The 19,474-nt window shown below is 35.3% G+C and overlaps 2 protein-coding genes across 3 annotated transcripts; both read left to right on the forward strand.

Moving 5' to 3' along the window:
* Positions 1-5,007: 5,007 nt before the first annotated feature.
* Positions 5,008-12,163, forward strand: LOC133870989 (calcium uptake protein, mitochondrial). The gene is made up of 7 exons (XM_062308312.1): positions 5,008-5,421; positions 5,531-5,598; positions 7,217-7,440; positions 7,614-7,697; positions 9,821-10,034; positions 11,182-11,478; positions 11,676-12,163. Exons 1-7 carry the CDS (start codon positions 5,076-5,078, stop codon positions 11,889-11,891), a joined length of 1,449 nt encoding a protein of 482 aa, XP_062164296.1. The 5' UTR covers positions 5,008-5,075; the 3' UTR covers positions 11,892-12,163.
* Positions 12,164-13,556: 1,393 nt separating this feature from the next.
* On the forward strand, positions 13,557-18,335 carry LOC133870611 (protein PHOX1-like). Of its 2 annotated transcripts, none has more exons than XM_062307773.1 (4): positions 13,557-13,800; positions 13,987-16,143; positions 16,238-16,507; positions 18,019-18,335. In XM_062307773.1, the coding sequence occupies exons 2-3, from the start codon at positions 14,157-14,159 to the stop codon at positions 16,384-16,386; spliced, it is 2,136 nt and encodes a 711-aa protein (XP_062163757.1). In that variant the 5' UTR covers positions 13,557-13,800; positions 13,987-14,156; the 3' UTR covers positions 16,387-16,507; positions 18,019-18,335. The 2 variants fall into 2 exon arrangements, with proteins under 2 accessions (XP_062163757.1, XP_062163758.1); XM_062307774.1 differs by having other exon boundaries at positions 14,025-16,143.
* The last annotated feature ends 1,139 nt before the right edge of the window (positions 18,336-19,474 follow it).

The raw sequence follows: 19,474 nt of genomic DNA on the forward strand, positions 1-19,474 counted from the left end.
TAAAGCTACAATGAAAGCGGTCCCATTGCAACTGCCATAGGCTCCCCTTGTCTTCCAATAATTAATATATTCAATTATTCATATCGTTACTTCAAAAATTAGGTCGGATTGGGATTGGCCGCACGGAAACCTCTTTATTTTATTGGGTTTTAGTGCTTCATTCTCTCTTTGGCAATCTTCTTTGTAAACAAATTGAACGGAATCCAATAACATGTTATCTCGACCGTAATAATATTGTGACACGTGTTATTTTTTAAAAAATATAAAAAAATTAAAAATATATATATTAAAAAATAAATAGAAGGGGGTGTGAATGGTCTATGGAGGAGACCGACGGGTGAGTCTCCACCGACCCACTGTAGAGATATACGGTTTCCAAATACTAAGAACAACCAATTCTTAAATAGTGTAACAAAGTTACACTAGCCCAATGACTCACAACCAAAAGTAGAAGAGGATCAAAACTAGATTGAAAAATATACTTTTTATTTATGAAATAATACAAAAATATAAAAAACTTGGGTTGGACAACACTTGCACAAAATAGAATAAGGTTTTTTGTGAAATATGATGGAATGAGATACTTGGAAGCACTCCTAGGGTGCATATAAGGGGTAGGGAAGGGTTCTAGAGTATTCTCACACTTAACTTAGAAGATAAGCATGACTTTTTATGTGACCGACGAAGAAGAATAAATTTGTATATGAAACGATAATAATGTTTATTGGAAAAGTGTAAGATTGTATTGAAAAATAAAATGGGATGAATAAGAATAGTGAAGGTTTGATGAACAAGGTAGAAGATAGTATAGTGAAAAGGTTAAGAATGAGAGAATGATAAATGTCATCCATCATATGCAAGTTAGTCCACACATTTAAAATTACATAAGTTTCTCACTACATCACTCAAAACAAAAAGAAAATTAATGACTGCAAATTTTAGAAAATATACTTTAAAATTTGGGGTTAAATACATATTTGGCCCATGTGCTTTACGAACTTTATTTTTTACCCTCTCAGTTTTGTTTTGTACCAAATTGATACCTGTGGTATGGGAAAAGACGAAAATTGTACATTCGTCCAATTTTTCGTTCAAAACTAACATCCAACCACGTCATCCTACAAGTGTCGGCGTACATGCGTGACACATGTCCCCGTGGCACACCTCAGCGCTGACGTGGCTACCATTTTTTATTTTATTTTAATGATTTCTTATATATAATAATAATAATAATAATAATAATATAAAAAAAAAAAAATATATGGGGTCGCTGCCACCCCCATTTTGGCCTCAGCCACCCTCAAAGTACCATTTCTGATACTTATTCAAACCACATGGGACACATCATAAAATTTATAAAACCACAGGGGTATAAATGAGAAAAAAAAATTGTGTTTAAGTAACAAACATTTAGTCTTTTTTTGGGTTATATCAATTAGCCACGCATATAATTTTGTGTTTTCAATTGTTACACATGACTGATTGTGTTTTGTTTTGTGTTTTTTTTTTTTTTTTTTTTTTAAGGGTTCAATTCTTGTCAACATGTTATTTTGATACACGACAGGCATACATGTTACTTTTAGTTCAAAACAGGCATACCAAATATATCAAATATTATTTATGTATAGAGTACCATTTATAATATAATTACAAAACTAAAGTACTATTTTTGGTACTTATTAAAACCACATGAAACACATCATAAAATATATAAAACCATAAGGGTATATATCGGAAGAATCATGAGCAATGTGGTGCCGGGGCAGAAGCATCCACATTAGATTATGAAGTGAAGATCTCTTCTGTTCCAAGGAGATGATGGATTTTATGCATTCCAACCAATAAGGGGATGTTCCTGTCGTTTTCGAAACCTACAAATGCTTCTTTCTCCCATTTCCTCCATTGATCAGATCCATGTCTCTCGATGACAAACTGCACTCTGCAGAGTATTGCCGCCTTCCCATGCACGGTGCATGGGTCATCGTGGGTGTGGGACCCCTCTTGCTGGCCTAGGCTCGGTCACTCTTACAATTTAACTTTTTATCTTATTTTATTTTTATTAGATACATGTCGAATATTATTAGATCTTGTTTGATTTGCTGAGTGGACATTTGAAATGAAATTTGTTTGGTGATGATTTATTTCTTGGAATAATTATTTTTTTACGAAAATGAATATCTATTATTCTAAAAAATTGAGAGAAATATATTATATTTTTCTGAAAAAACCACTCATTTATTTTCTTTTTTCTCTATTTTTTTTTTTAAAAAAAGAAAAAAGAAAAAAACCCAACTCTTGGTTGGGATGGTTGACCAGCCACAAATGGAGCTGAGGGTGGTGCGACCACCCCTGGGGCACTTGGGGATGGCACAGGCCACCCCTGATTGGCTTCCGCGACCACCCCCGAAGACCACTCCGGGGGTGGTTGCGGCCACCCCCGGCTCTTTGGTGGGTGGCCGACCACCCACAAGTTTTCAACCAATTTTTTTTTTTCTTCATAATTTGAGTTTTTTCTTAACTTTTTTTTTTTAAATAATAATAATAATAATAATAATAATAATAATAATAATAATAATAATGTGGGTAGTAATTTTGATTGTATTCTAATTAAAGTATATGAATTGTTACTAAACTAAAAAGTAGGAATAACCATTCTATTATACTCTCTTTTTTTCCTAGTAATAACTATTACATTTTCGAATAGAATACTTATTCCGCAAACCAAATGAGATCTTAGTGCTGACATAACACATTAACGAATAACAGGAAACGCGTTTAGGATGAATTTGTGTTTTTTGTTTATCCTAAAAAGTTATCAATCATTTTTTTTCTTCTTTGAATTCAGTCATGCCTTCTTTTTTATTAATGTGAAAGGGCAAGAGTACTGTGCTCAAAAGTTATAATGTCAAAAATATAAGGAGAAATTTCGCAAAACACCATGAATTTCAACTCGACTTGAAGCTACCTCCTCAAAGTTAAAAAACTCTTAATTTCACTCTCAATATTTGAATTTGTTGCAATGTCCTCACTTCATTAGGGGTTGGCGTTAAATCCTAACAGCACCCATGAAAATGATGAAAATACTCTCGCTTTTTGTTTTTTTTCCATTTAATTAAAAAAAAAAAAAGGCTCGTGAGTCACTAGGTGACCCTGTCGTGGGTCAGCCGTGACCCACGTTGGGTCGTAAGTGTTTCTTTTTTTCTTTTTTAAAAAAAAATGAAGTTTTTTTTTTTTAAAAAAAAATGTAATTTGAAATTAAGGTTAAATTTTCCTTATTAAGAAACAGAAAGAAAAAGAAAAAGAATCTTGAAGTTTTCTTCTTTAGATTTTTCATATTTTTTAGGTAGATATGAATATCATTTGTCATAATTAATCCGGAATATTGTGAAAAATTAGCATTTCGGTGATATTTTTATGTAGTGATCCACACGATTAAGCTTCGATCTGTTCTAATAAAAATTCATGTCAACGGTTTTCTTTCTCAATTTTTTTATTTTTATTATTATTATTATGTTATATAATTATTAAATATATATTTGAGCTCAAGTTGGGATGAAACATGAATACAATTCAGCCAGAGAATATTCCAACGGAATAAAGTTTTCTACCAAACAACGTTCGAATAATTTTATTCAATTTAATTTATTAAACGGTTGTGTCAAAGACAAAGAGAAATGTTTCTTTGTGTTTGGTGAGTTGGCATGCTCCATCCACCTTTAGCAAAAATTGCTGAGAAAATGCAGAAATTTGAGAATTTTGTCTTTCTTTTATGAGGGAATTCCTCTTTGTGTTCTTAGCAAATTGAGTTTTTTTTTTTTTTTTGTTAGTGTCTTGAGTCTGTGTAGATGTGCTTTGAACTTCAATGTTTTAATGGAATTAGTTATTCAAAAAAGAAAAAGAAAAAGGAGAAAAGAGAGAGCATGATACCATACTTTGTGAAAGATTATAGGATATTTTTATTTTATTTATTTATTACTACAATGATGTTTCTTGTTGTTGTTAAATGTCTTAATTCAGGTTAAACAGAAATTGCAAATGATGTTTGTTACTTATGTTTGGAATTCTATCGAATTCCGTAAATTTTAATGATTATTTTTAAATTAAGTAGTTAAATTTTTGTCCCATAATTATTTATCATTGTTATCAATTCATAATTTATCACTTTAATATTTATCATAGGGCTAAATACCTAAGCGGTACATGTGGTAAGAGCCATAATCAAACAGCCGCTTCGGTTAAAAAGTATAATGGGTGGTACCTATCGTTAATGAAAATATTTACTTAATACTTCTGTTTAGATTCCTTTCATTTTTGAAATTAGTTAGGGAGTGGCTGAACCACCCCCAACTTGCAAAATGAGAGGGTTGGTTTTTAGGGGGTGGCTGAACCATGCCCGTTTGGCCTAAGGGTGGATTCGGCCACCCCTAAAAGGCGAATGGCAAGCCACCCCTAGCCAAAATGGGGGTGGTCGGCCATCCCTAATTTTTATGCATTTTTTTTTTTAAAAAAAAAAAAAATAGCAATTTTTTTTCGTCTAATATTTTTTTCATCCTACGTGGCAGTAAAAGCATAAGTATCGCTTATGATACACGTACACATAAGATGATAATATGAGTTGACTTAAATATGTGGCAATTGGAATAAGTGTCAACATTTTAAGGGGGGTAACGTAGGCGATCGTAAAAAAAATAGACAGAACCTAGACGAAAGTATCAAATAGGTATTTCGATTAACGACATGTACCATATGTAATACTTTTTGAAATTGAGGCGGCTGTTTAATTTTGGCCCTTACTACATATACACCTGTGAGGTATTTAGCCCATTATCATATTTTCCTCTTTTTTTTAAAAAAATTGTGACATAACAAACAAAACCATTTGATTTGGTAAAAGGCTCCAAAACATCATTTTAGTGGGGCCTAATAGCTGAGGCCCATTCTCATATCGTGCCATCCTTATTGGGCCTTGGGCCGGGGACTTTTCTCTTCGTCTTCGTCAGTTTTTTTAGGTGTGCGCGCAAAATCTCTCTCTCTCTCTCTCTCTCTGTAACTAACACTCCGATCTCAATTTCATTATGCGTTCCATTGCGTCCCTGAAAACATCTCCGCCGTCCCTCCGCCAACACGCCCTCTTCCAAAGGCTCGGAGTCCGTCGATTCTCTAACCTCCCGCCACCCTCCTCAAACGACTACACTGATCACGACGAGAACTCTCCTTTCGGGTCCTTTCTCAAATGGGCTTCGGCAATCATGGTGGGCTCGGGCCTAGGGCTCCTATACTGGTCCTCCACCTCCGATTCCGATTCCGCTTTCTTCAAAAAGCCCCCTTTGTCTTCCGCCGACTGGTCAACGGCTGCCTCTGAATCTGTTTCTGCATTTCGCAAATTAGCACTGCCTGAAAGCGCTAAGTACCTCTTTGGAGGTATTTGGTCACAATAATTATTCAAATGCTTATTTGTTAAGTGTGTTTGATTTTTTGGAATGGCTATTCAAATTCATTGATTTGTTGTTAATCGTTGTTGTGGTTGCAGATGCATATAGGAGAAAGATTTTCTTTAACTATGAGAAGCGCATCAGGTTGCGAAGTCCTCCTGAGAAGGTGTTCATGATTTATACAATTTTCATTCGAGATATTGTTAATCGGCATTAATATCCAGCTAAATTGTTTCCTTCATCAATTTGTGTTACTCAGCTTGAAAATCTTTGTATAGGGATATTTATATTGCCAAATTAAATTTGTGGCAGTGTGTGAATATGTGTTTTTTGGATTGATTTTTTGCTAATAATACTTGTTCAGCTATGTCATAAACGTTTGGTACTTGAATACTTTTACTTCTACTTGAACTTAGAGCCTATACAGTACATTGGCTTAATAAAAAAAAAAAATAAGTGAGGCTTGGTGGAGAGTTGCAATGGACTCTAAATTTGGTTGTTTATGGGGTGAGTGGTGTTCTGTTTAGTCTACTGGTGTGTTCAGGGTGGGGTTATGGAAGAATATCAGGAAAGGATGGGAGAATTTCTTGTGTCATACCAAGTTTGCGGTCGGAGATGGATCCCGGATTAGTTTTTGGCATGATAAGTGGTGCGGGGATGTGGCTCTTAGGCAGCTTTTCCAGTTTTATTTGGTATTGCTCGTGTAAAGGATGCATCTGTTGTGTATCACTTGGAGCTTTTGGGTGGTTCTAATCAGTGGAATGTGAGGTTTGCTAGAGCAGCGCAAGATTGGGAGGTGGATATTTTTACCTCTTTCTTCTAGGTGTTGCACTTGAGAATTGATAGAGAGGGGACGTTCACTCTCCTCCTTTTAATAATAAAAAAATCAATTTCAATCAAAAAGAAAAGCAAAAACAAAAGAAAAGTGTACTTTTACTTTTGAATTTGATTTTTTTATTATTAAAAGGAGGAGAGGGGACGTTCAATTCTCGTTGCACTTGCTCGAGTGAAAAGAGGAAGTGAAGATAAGTTGTGGTAGATCCCATCCAAAAGAGGGTTGTTTAAGGTCAAATCCTTCTATAGCTTCCTGGCTTGTACCGAAGGGAGCCGCATTCCTTGGAAGAGTGTGTGACGGAATCAGGTTCCTTTGAGGATGGCGTTTTTGGCGTGGCCGGCGGCTCTAGGTAAGATCCTTACCATGGATAATATCAGGTAGCGGCACATCATTGTCATGGACAGATTTTTCATGTGTAAGAGGAATGGGGAGTCCGCGGACAACCTTCTTCTTTATTGTGACGTGGCTTATGCCATTTGGATTGCCTTTTTCAATTGTTTTGGGTTGTCGTGTGTTATACCTAGACGTGTTGTCGATCTGTATGCCTGCTGGTAGATCTCTGGTAGTCCGCAGAATGCTGTAGTGTGGAAGATGGTGCCTACGTGCATTTTATGGTGTTGATGGAAGGAAATGAATAACATAAGTTTTGAGGAATGGGAAAGGACAATGGAGGAGGTTTTATCTTTTTTTCTTTAGAACTTTGTATCTATGGACAGTGCTTATGTAACTCCTTTGTCGATTAGTTATAGCGTTTTCCTTACTCTTTTTTCCTTCTTCTAGTTAGGTGTTTTATTTTGTATACTCCATGTGTACTTAGAGGCACCTTACACTTTTAATGATATTATCAATTACTTATAAAGAAAAAAAATCAATAAATAAGTTTTTGTGGTATTGGTTTTTGGTTAATAAAAATCCTGTTGACAATGTCTTTTGCCATTCTTGCCTGCAGGTTTTTGAGTACTTTGCATCTATTTTGTCACCGAAAGGAGAGTTACTTATGAGACCAGAAGATCTAATGCGGGCAGTTGTTCCTGTTTTCCCTCCATCAGAGTCCAACCTTGTTAGAGATGGATATTTGAGAGGAGAAAGGAGTCCTGGCGAGTTACGTTGTGATCGTTCGGATTTTTTTATGCTTTTTGATGTGAACAATGATGGACATATATCTTTTAAAGAGTGAGTTGCCTATTTATGATTCTTATCTATGCCAATATCTTGCTATAAAAGGAGGATCTTCGGGTTTTTTTTTTGGTGGTGGGGGGGAGGAGATCAATAGATTATTTGGTAAGGATATTATAGAATTTTTCTTCTTTTTGATTGTACAGTTCTTATGATTTTCTCTGTAACAGGTATATCTTTTTTGTGACGCTACTCAGCATTCCAGAGTCGAGCTTTTCTGTGGCGTTTAAAATGTTTGACATTGACAATAATGGGTTGGTAGTAATGCATCCTTTTGCACATTGATATTATTTAGTCACAAGCTGGAGATTTCATTTACTCAGTAGCATTAACATGCTTAGTGTATCTTGTTACTTGTGCTTTTGGGTCTTGTATGGTCCACTTGTTACTTTTAAACTTCATTATGGGTTTAAGCTGTTAATTTACATCGAGCTGATCTATTGGCTGCCATTTGCTATTTGGCAGTATGATATTTTGATAATTATTATTCAACTGTAAAGGGACGAGAAGCCATGGACATTTAGAATTTTGAATTGTAATAGTTATGTATTTCTTTGCAAGAATTTTCCATTACTGCTTAATTGATATTTGTTATTTCAATATGTCAACGGAATAATTCCAACCAGAAGCAGTCTTCACAGGGTGTTACTGTGATCAGAGAATGCAATTAAACTAATGCCCCACTTTATTATTCTTTCCCTTCATATAATGCCCGTCATTACTCTTCACCAACTTCCTTTGACATTCCTTTGAAGAAACTCCATCCCTCTCTTCACATACAGGACTGTAATAATACGTAAAATTTGTAGCAAACTGCATTTCATTGGGCTTCCATGGTATAACCAGGGGTTAGGACCTGTATGCTCAAGTAGGTTTGTGCTGTACCTCAGCGCATGGTTCATGGAGTTGGTCCAGTCCTTGATGTAATGGGGTGGAAGCCTGATATGCATGGGATTTTATTGCTTTAGCTGGTGGATCCCCACCCGCGCGGGGGATTCCTGCCAACTTTCTGTGCTTGTTTATGCTATGGATGGTACCATGTCCACCCTTGGCCCTCCAATTGCTTTTGTTACTGAAATCTGCATCCATTCTGAATGATTGTGTTTGGAGTTGAGGTTGTGGAAGGCATGGCTGCAATAATTTATTTCTCTAGCATTTTCCTGCTAAGCAAAAAGATTAGTTAGGTTATTATTGTTATTATTATTATTATTATTATTTTCATCTTTTATGTAGCAGGTTGTTGGTTGATTTTGCTGGATCTTTTATCTGATTGGTGAGGTAAATAAGGGCGAGATGTCCCTTTTATGGTTTTCCTCCCATTCTTGTTTGTAAGTTTCTTTTGACTAAAAAATGTTGGGAGTATGAGGTCCTATAGAGACTTTTCACTTATGTATGACATATTATTTACAAGATGGAATTAGAGTGATATCATGAGTACTGTTAGACGGTCTTTGTGATATACACCTCTGCTATACCATTTTCTTCCCTTGAACCCCTTTCAAATACATTTGACGTAGAACATCTTAATTTTGTTAGTTTTGGATTAAACTTTATGCTTCGTTTCCAAGTTATATGTTATCTGTGATCTCTAGACACTTATAACTAATGTGCATGTAGATATACCTGTGACTGTCATTCTCTATGAGTGGAACCATGGATAATTTTGATTATGGAGGAAATATTTGAGCATCTGTTAAGTTAATAGTGCAGTAAATGACCTATCTGTATTCAACTCCCCTCTTTTCTCAAGTCCCTTTCATATGTTTCCTTGACAGCCCTTTTTTGTCTCCTCTTGACCGCAATTGTCCAAGTTTATGGGATACGGATATTGATTTGATCATGTTCTTGAAACATGAGCTGCATTTGCCACTACAAGTTTCAGATTCTTGAACTTGAAAATGAATTTAAACTGATTGAGGTCATATTGAATATTTTACTGTTGAAGAGATGAATCACATTGTGACATTAATTTTTGTACTGCAGACTGCTTTAGTAATCTGGGATCCGTGGGCTGGAGTGAATCACATTGTGACATTAACTTAGAATGAGGTCATATTGAACATTTTACTGTAGCAGAGACCAATTACATTGTGACATTAATGTTACCCCCTTATTTATGACTGCAATTTTAAAGTATTATTCTTTGACGTGGCTAAGAGCAATTTCATTCTCTTAAAATATACAACAACATCAAAACTTAAAATTACCGATTTTTTTAGAAGTATTATTAACTTAGAACTACCGATATTCAAAGTATTATTTTATGCATGCTGACGTTAAGATTGGTAGTCTTTTACTCCATTTACTTAACTTTTTGGGCTGCTCTTCTTTCCCATTATTCTTCTTCATATCTTTGACCTTCTATATCCATTTATAGGGAGATAGATAAGGAAGAATTCAAGAAAGTGATGGCTTTAATGCGAGCTCATAATAGACAAGGGGCTCAACACAGGGATGGGCTTCGAACTGGGTTAAAATGTCATGGTTCTGTAGAAAATGGAGGCCTGGTGGAGTATTTCTTTGGTAAGGATGGAAAGGAACGCCTCCAACATGATAAATTTTTCCAATTTATGCTAGATTTGCATGATGAGGTAAGTCGCCTGCCCCTTCTCCATAAATTGTTAATAGCTTTGAAACTTATTTTGTTATCAATAGCTGTAGCTGCGCTCGTTGCCACTAGGTTTGTCAAACCTAAAATTAACAATCCTAACTTAATTAATAAAAGGGTTAAGATTGAGAGAAAATTAGTGATATAAAACCATCTAAGATGAAGATACCTTATTTTGTAATTGAGCCTCTGGCAATAACTGATAACTGAAAGATAGATAGAGAACGGATTTCATTTTATGATTCATCATAGTGCAAATTATAAGGAAACTCCAGGTAGTGGCTTCACATGTTAATGAATGGAATGGATGATGAAAATCAATGATGTGCAGTAGCAGTAGTAATACCTGTAGCAAGTTCTGACTCCAAACGAAAACCATAAATGAAATCACATTTGTTTCCAAATGGTACTGTACTTTTACACTTGAATGTACCTTGCATATGCTAATGTGCATCACCCCAGGAAGGGAGAAATACTACTAATGTCTACAAAGTTGATGAGGAATAAAATGAACATTTGGAACATCAAATATAGGTGGACAGCAGTATTGTCCTTTTATTTGCATATGTACTTGTATGTGCTAAATGCATCACCCCAGAAGGGAATAAAATTACTGCTAACATGAAGAACTTTGGTTGTAAGTTGAAGAGCTGTATGGCTGGGGAGTTTTTCAATCTTACCTGTATTTAGATTGTTCTTATGCTACAACAGTCTTATTATTGCTATGCTGATTTTTTTTTTTTCTTATGAATTAAAAGAAAAAGTACTATACTCATTGCAGCTTTTAATGAAAACATCGCCTAGTGTGATTACTTGAATGTTATTGGGAACACTGGTTGAGTAATGGCTTCCCATAAAACCTAGAGACTTTCAAGTGCATTTTATGTTTTTTCTCATCAAGGGTTTCTAGAAATGGATTGGATTGCAAATGTGTCTTAGTGGTAATTTAATGCTGTTTACTTAGTGTCTTACTTGGAACGTATGATTAGTTTGCACAAGTGGGAATTGCGTTTGAACTTCCCCAAATATTTATTTTTTATGCAATCACTCTTTGGATTCTGCAAAGTTTGTTTAATCTCCTAGATTCTGTCTTCAAGTCATCTATGTGAAACATATAATTTATTTTGTAGATTCTGAGATTGGAGTTTGCACATTATGACTACAAGTTACGAGGAACTATATCAGCCAAGGACTTTGCGTTGTCCATGGTTGCTTCTGCTGACATGAGTCACATAGGCAGGTTGCTTGATCGGGTTGATGAATTGAACAATGTTCCGCAACTTAGTGATATTCGCATTACATTCGAGGAGTTCAAACATTTTGCACACCTACGTAGAAAATTGGAGCCATTTTCTTTGGCCCTTTTCAGTTTTGGAGAAGTGAATGGCCTGTTAACAAGAAAAGACTTCCAACGAGCTGCATCCCAAGTACGATACCTTTTCTTTTGTCCTTGTTTTTTTTTTTAATTTCCTATTCTTGTGGTTATGGTTTTATATTCTGAGAAAGTTCCTCAGAATTCTCCCCTTCCCCCTCCTTCCTGTCACAAGAGTATGATGGGAGATTCTTGTGTGATCATTTTTATTTTCTTTTATTATTAATGGAATTATGTGTGCAAATGTCACAGGTGTGTGATTTATCCGTGTCTGATAATGTGGTTGAAATCATTTTCCACGTGTTTGACACCAATCGAGATGGAAATTTAACCTATGATGAGCTTCTGAGAGTGTTGTACAAACGGGAAAGGGATATTACCCGACCGGTGGAGGAAGGAGTCCCGGGCTTATTGTCACGCTGCCGGAACTGCTCGAGTAATTTCTCCTTTTCACGGTTCCTTTCTTGACACGTACCTCTGTGTGTGCACGCGTGGTCCCTGAATTTTTGCTCAAGGATTCATGCTTCCGATACATCTGTTGTAAATTTTACTGAATTAGGAAATTTCTGTTATTAGGTTGAAGAATGAATGCTTCTGATAGCTTGAAGGTTTGACCTTTTTGTAAATCGAATGAATAGGTAACTTTCCTTCTTTCTTTCTTAGGAAGTGTTTGGATCAAACTACCGACTCTTAACGATGAAGTATGCGACTTTTTATAGCGTAAAGGTCCCTTTTCTCTTTGTCCTTCTCTCACGCATAGAATAAATTATATTTAACTACACTCATCATCTTTTTTCAAATATTCTTCAATGGAAAATATGATTTTGTTCATCGCAAGGGGAAAGACGCCGGTGTTGAGAAGAAAAACAATTGAATAATAAGAAAAAAATGTTGTTAATCGTGAATAAAATAAATCAACATTTGCTATAGACTATAGTAATTAGCTATTGGACGTTATTTTTGTGTGGTATTAGCTAAATATATATAATATGAGGGTTTTGCCTATATTTGTTGGAGATATTTTAGAATTACATATAAAGAGATATATCATGCTTTGTTAATCCTATTGAAAATGCACGTACGAAGCATATGCTTTAAAGATAGATGTCAATTTAATGAATAATTTTTTCATTTGAGAAAATTATATTTAAGCCCCCGAACTTCTGCCGTTTTGGAAGTAACCTTCCAAACTACCAACCCTCGCACTTTGACCTCTCAAACTACCAAAAAGGCTCAATTTGTCAAAATATTCTCATAATATCCTTGTCACGTGTCATTTTTTCAATTAAAAAATAATAAAATTTAAAACAATTTAAAAATAAAAGAAAAAATAAAAATATGAAGAAAATAAAGTAAAAAATAAAGGGGGTAGCCGGCCCGGCCACCTTTTTTTTTTTTTTTTTTAGAAATATAAATATAAATACTTTTAATTTTATTATATTTTTTAATTAAAATATGGCACGTAGCAAATGTATTATAAGAATATTTTGATAAATGAAGTCTTTTTGGCACTTTTTTGTAATTTGGGCTACCAGAGTGTGAGGGTTAGTAGTTTGGAGCTCTTTACTTTCAAAACGGTTGATAGTTTAGGGGTCTAAATGTAATTTTTTTTCTTCTTTTTAGCTTATTTACTTTGTTAATATTATACTGTCAATGATCTATTAAATTAATTTTTGTTATTAAAAAAAAAATTAAGAGTTAATTGGCAGTGCAACATTAGTAAAACATAATTAAAAACAATAAAATTTTAATTATTTTTTCAATTTAAAAAATAAAGTCGAAGAAATTACATTGACATCATTAAAGAAAACTGAAAATTTTGTCCTAGTAGTAATCGGTTTTTCTTATAAACAATAGGCCTGGGAATGTTCGTAAAACAAATCGAACATGTTCCCCGAATATTCGGAAGTCCCAAAAAAAAAACACGTTACCGGCCTTTGAATTTTATATGTTAAAGTTAATATTACAGGTAGAAAACATGGTTGTCTTGTCCATTACATCTCTGGCGCGATGGGGGTGATAGGCCCAAGCACTTTTTGGCGCTTGCAAGGCACGGCAAAAGAACTACGAAAAAGACAAAAAAAACCCAATAAACGATTATCGACATCACGCGCACCAATGGGAGGTGAGGAATTCTACTTCGCTTGGGGACGTTGAGTTGACCCCCATGTTCCGGAAACCCTAAAGCACAGAAAATGTCTGTCATTTCCTTACATTCTCGCTGCAACCCAATACCCCATTTTCGTCCGCACGCTTTCTCTAGAAGACGTAGCTCATCATATAGAATCAATTCAAATCTCAAACCTCCATTGGGAGAGATTGAGACTAGCTTTTCTCTTTGGACTCTTATTCAGACGGAGAAACTAGATAGAAAGAGGTTTTGTTCTTTTATTGTTGCCATAACTTATGAAATTGGAATTTGGGTTTTTATATTTGCATGAATTTCTGTTGTGGGTTTTGATTAGAATTTCAATCAGACTCCTTCAGCGTCAACCTTTTGGATAATTTTTCCTTTATCTTATTATTATTATTAATTTTTTTTTTTTTTTTTTTGAATTTTCAGTTGTATGAACCAGTCAAGTTGGTTTTGCTTGCTTACAGGGTCTTCTTCTTTGTACATGCATGGCTATATTAATTGGTGGAGAGGATTTTGATTGGACTAGAAATCAAAGCTTGTAAAGCTTTCATTTTGAGGAGCTGCTTCTCTCGTTTCTGACTTTTTTGAATTCATCAATGGGAAAGCCAACAGGGAAGAAGAAGAACCAGCTAGAACAGAAGCCTGGCAATGCAAACGGTAAGCCAAGCAAGCCCTCCGACCGAACCTCGAAAGCCATGGATGAGGACACAGCAATCTTCATCAACATGTCCCAAGAGCTCAAAGAAGAAGGTACCAAACTCTTTCAAAAGCGTGACCATGAGGGCGCCATGTTGAAATATGAAAAGGCCCTCAAACTCTTACCTAGGAATCACATTGATGTTGCACATCTGCGTTGCAATATGGCTGCTTGTTATATGCAATTGGGTCTCGGTGAGTACCCTCGAGCAATCAATGAATGCAATTTAGCTTTAGAAGTGTCGCAGAGATATAGTAAAGCACTGTTGAAGAGAGCCAGGTGTTATGAGGCTTTGAATCGATTGGATTTGGCGTTGAGAGATGTTAATACTGTTTTGAATATGGAACCTAATAATCTTGTGGCTTTGGAGATTGTGGAGAGGTTGAGAAAGACGTTGAGCGAAAAGGGTATTGATGCTGATGAGAAAGTGATTGGTTTGACTCATGTGGAGCAGCCCAGTGCTTTAAAGTTGGGTAAAGTGGTGAAAGGGAAATTAAAAAGGAAGAAGAATAAGAAAGATGAGTTGAAGGCAGAGGATAAGGTGGTTGTGCAAGAGAAGGTGAGTGCTGTTAAGGATAAGGAAGTGATTACGAAGATGGTGGAGGAAGAGAAAGTAGTTGTGGAGCCTGTTAAGGAAGAAAAAGTGGTTACAAAGATAGTGAAGTTGGTGTTTGGGGAGGATATTAGGTTGGGGCAGTTACCAGTTAATTGTAGCATGAAGTTGGTAAGGGAGATGGTTCAGGATAAGTTTCCAGGACTGAAGGGTGGTCTTGTGAAGTACAGGGATCAAGAGGGTGATTTGGTTACAATCACTACTACGGATGAGCTGAGGTTGGCTGAATCATCTGGTGACTCAGAAGGGTCTCTGAGGCTGTATGTTGCAGAAGTAAGTGCTGATCAGGAGCCGGTCATTGAGGGAATGGACAATGAGGAGGAGGTGCTTGATAATGATAGAAAATCAAGTAATCTTGTTGAAAATGAGGATGTGGGGAACGGCTATGAAGTTGAAAGAGGGTTGACTTCTATTGAGGACTGGATTATACAGTTTGCACGACTGTTCAAGAACCATGTTGGGTTCGATTCTGATTCGTACTTGGATCTGCATGAACTAGGCATGAAGCTATACTCAGAGGCTATGGAGGACACTGTGACAAATGAGGATGCTCAAGAACTGTTTGAAATGGCTGCTGATAAGTTCCAAGAGATGGCAGCTTTGGCATTGTTCAATTGGGGGAATGTTCACTTGTCCAGGGCAAGGAAGCGGGTATTCCTTTCAGAAGATAGTTCGAGGGAATCTGTACTTGAGCAGATTAAGGCTGCATATGAATGGGCACATAAAGAGTATGTGAAGGCTGAAAAGAAGTATGAAGAAGCTCTGAAAATCAAACCAGACTTCTATGAAGGTTATCTTGCACTTGGGCAACAGCAATTTGAGCAGGCAAAGCTCTGTTGGTACTATGCAGTTGGGAGAAAGGCTGAGTTAGAGACTGGGCCTTCCTCAGAGGTCTTACAGCTATATAATAAGGCTGAAGAAAGCATGGAGAAAGGCATGCTGATGTTGGAGGAGATGGAGGAGCAGCGTCTAAATGGACTCTCCAAATCAGAGAAATATGAAGAAAATTTGCAGAAAATGGGGTTGGATGGTCTATTTCAAGATATTTCTGCTGAGGAAGCTGCAGAGCAGGCTGCGAACATGAAATCGCAGATATACCTCTTATGGGGCACCTTGCTTTATGAGCGTTCAATTGTGGAATATAAGCTAGAATTACCAACTTGGGAAGAATGTTTAGAGGTTGCGGTTGAGAAGTTTGAACTTGCGGGAGCTTCTCCAACAGATGTAGCTGTTATGGTAAAGAACCATTGTTCCAATGAAACGGCCTTGGAAGGTAATGTGTAAAATTTTGCTTCTTAATTGTCTTGTATATCCTTACGATTTTGTCACTGTTACTGGAAATATTTGAATACTCTGCAACCATGCAGGTCTTGGATTCAAAATTGATGAGATAATACAAGCCTGGAATGAGATGTACGATGCTAAGAGGTGGCAGTTCGGTGTTCCATCTTTTCGGCTTGAACCATTGTTTCGTAGGCGGGTTCCAAAGCTTCATTCTGTCTTGGAGCATGCTTGATTTTTTCTTTTTCTTTTTTCGGTTGATGGTTGCATATTCTTTAGGGGCATTGAGCAAATGCTTCAGCTTACTTTAGTTCAGTTCATTCCTCAAAAGCTACGTCTTTGCGAAATTAAGATAGGTAAGCCTATGACTATTGCTTGTTGAGTTAGAGAGTTCTCTAATTCTCTATTTTTTGAAGAACCATGACATGCTATGCACTACCTTGCTGTCTTTCATGAGGAAAATGGAATCAAATTTAAACACTTGAATTTTAGGAGAATGTACGCACAGCCTACTAAAATTTTGAATGACTAAAGATATGGTTTTAGCAACCATGGGTTGGATGGAACGGGTTTTGGCCTTTAAATAGTTTGAAATACATGTATTTCCTTCTAATTTCACTCATGGCAATACACATACTCAAATAGATTTTACTTGAGAGTAGTAAAGCAAAACTTTTTGCATTGTGATTTTGGATGGGGTCTTATGCGTTCTCTTAAGATAATATATCAACGTCTCTCTCTCTTTAAGATTAGAAATTGACTTTTCTTTTTGTTAAACTAGATGCATAAATATTTATCTATCACTAATTAATCTTAGAGGAAACTTTACTGAATCCCATGAATTATCGTCGCTTTTGCAATTACCCTTTAAACTTCCACAAACTCTCAATTTAGTGTATCCAACTTTCAATTTTTTTTTTTTCCAATTTCACTCATCTATTAAATCTTGTCAAAATTTTCAAAATACCCCTGATTATATATATATATATATATATAATTTCAAAGATTTAGGCGTATGTATATTTGCAAATTCCATTAAATCTTGATCAACGCCTAAATACTTGCAATTTTTTTTTCTCTTTTTTTCCTAAAAAAAAATTAGGGGTATTTTTAGAAATTTTAACACCTATTTGTTAGGATTTAATGGAAAATTCTAACGGAAGGGTAAAATTGAAAAAAATTGAAAGATAGACACACTAAATTGAGAGTTTTAGAAGTTTATGGGGATAATTACAAATGTGATGGAAGTTCAGGAGGGTTAAGTGGAATTTTCCCTTAAATCTTAAATGTCAAACCGCCACTGATTGTAATTGGCAGAATGACTAGGAATAAATGAAAGCAATTGGAACAGCAATCAATACATTAATAATTGGGCAACAATGCAAATAATGCTTTACAAGATTTTTATATGTATATTAGACACAAATAAGTTATTGATGGGGTTCCAGAAGATCCAAGCAAGTACTGACATGATTGGATGCCAAGTTCACACGTTAATCATATCCACTTTTAGTTTTTTGTTATAATAATATGAAAGTACTTGATTTAAGTTAGAAGGATGTTTAGACATTTTTTTGGTTCATGATGCAATTGAGCGTAGACAACATTTGCTAGATATTGTTGGAATTTAATAGCAAATTGAGTACTTGATTGACCATATGAGTTTATTCTTTCCTTAGTAGCTCCCACATCTCTCATTGATCATTTGCTGTTTTTTTTTTTTTTTTTTTTGTTTCTTTCTTCAATATATATTGTAAATTCATTTTGAATTAGAATTTCTCTCAATCTATATGTTGATGCCAATAGCAAAATTAGCATAACTGGACTGATTGAAACATTTTCTCTTTGGTCCTTTCAATGAATGCAGGTTTTTGCATGGATTATTGTGTTTAGCTCGTTGTTTGCTATGGAAGCAAAGGATGACCATGTCTAAATGTTGGTTTTGAATGAGAGTGTGTCAGTTAGTTGGCCTGCAGCCGACTATGTCATTCAATTTTTTTTTGGGATTCCTTTTCTTTTCTTTTCTTTTCACAGCAATTTCAGCTGTTCACAGATTGAGATAGGGGTATATGATTGGATCTGACTGTATATTGTATTTTTCTGCTCACTTGTGAGTTGTGGGTTTTATATAGCTGAAAAGAGTATTCTTTGATATAGGAGTACACTGCCTCCTCCTTTCTTCTTTCTTCTTTTGCTGAATTTGTCATATCTTGTCCAGATGAATGGGATTTTGGACAGCAAGGAAATAATTCTGGTTTATGTGGGTTTTGATGAGTCTTTTAATGTCTATCAATTATTCTGGAAACCAATTCTCTTAATAATTTTGTTGTTATAATGCTCAAAAGGAGCCTCTGTACTTTGTGTTCTTTTGGTATGTCTGTCCTTTGTTTAGCCACTGCTCTCTCTTCCTAAGTCTCTTGTCCTGTCTGTCCTTCAGATGTTTCATCATATTATATAGGTTTCTGCTAAATTCATTTATGCTTTTGTTTTGGTAGATGACAGATGTGAGATGTTTGATTGTTTTTGAATATTTATATAGCTAGCATGACCTTGAAGGTAACTACTCTGCATTTTATGGCCTATCTAATTCATATCAAATTTCAGAGGGGACAAAATTTCTTTCCAAATTAGGTTAGAGACATCATATTAAACTGATATCTATCTTTTTTAAAGTATCACATGTTGTGTTAATCATGTTAAAAATGCATGTGAAAGTCGTATGACTTAAAAGACAGATGTCAATTTAATAAATTGGGTTTTTTACCTATCAAAAAAAATTTAATAAATTGGGATTTTTCAACCCAAATTGGTGGGCCTTTTCGTCCTCCATCTTAATGAAAATGCCCACCATCTTAACTAATAAATTTTTTGTTAAAATCTGTCTGGAAAAAAAATAATTGAAAATCCTTTTTCACTGCTCAAATTTTAGTTATCCAAACAGAATTTTAGATGTGGCCTCTGAAAACATACTTTTAAAACAAACTACAAGAATTTTCTCAAACACAAGAATTTTCACAAAATATTTCTCAAAAAATAAAACATGAAATTCTTCTCGAAAACTAATTAGCATGAATTTCCTACAGACCAGTTGTGCTCGCCAGTAGAGTTCAGAGGCTTCACAATGTCCATTAGGAACTTTTTGCGACCCCATGGTGGCCTCCATGAACGTTCGGTGGCTCCACGATGGCCATCATGAACTTTCAACAGTTTCACGATGGTTGTCGTGAACTTTGAAAAAGTAACAATTTATCATTTTACCTTTTAGGTTTAGTTTGTTTTTATTCGGTGTTTTAAATTTGTAGAATTGTTTTGGTGAATGCCCA

This window comes from Alnus glutinosa, chromosome 6 (genome assembly GCF_958979055.1).
Source record: "Alnus glutinosa chromosome 6, dhAlnGlut1.1, whole genome shotgun sequence".
Taxonomy (NCBI): domain Eukaryota; kingdom Viridiplantae; phylum Streptophyta; class Magnoliopsida; order Fagales; family Betulaceae; genus Alnus; species Alnus glutinosa.

Coding starts and splice junctions, on each gene's coding strand:
- LOC133870989 (XM_062308312.1), top strand. CDS start 5,076: ATGCGTTCCATTGCGTCCCTGAAAACATCTCCGCCGTCCCTCCGCCAA. Junction 5,599..7,216: donor TGCGAAGTCCTCCTGAGAAG/GTGTTCATGATT, acceptor TCTTGCCTGCAG/GTTTTTGAGTACTTTGCATC. Junction 11,479..11,675: donor TCCAACGAGCTGCATCCCAA/GTACGATACCTT, acceptor CAAATGTCACAG/GTGTGTGATTTATCCGTGTC.
- LOC133870611 (XM_062307773.1), top strand. CDS start 14,157: ATGGGAAAGCCAACAGGGAAGAAGAAGAACCAGCTAGAACAGAAGCCT. Junction 16,144..16,237: donor CAATGAAACGGCCTTGGAAG/GTAATGTGTAAA, acceptor GCAACCATGCAG/GTCTTGGATTCAAAATTGAT.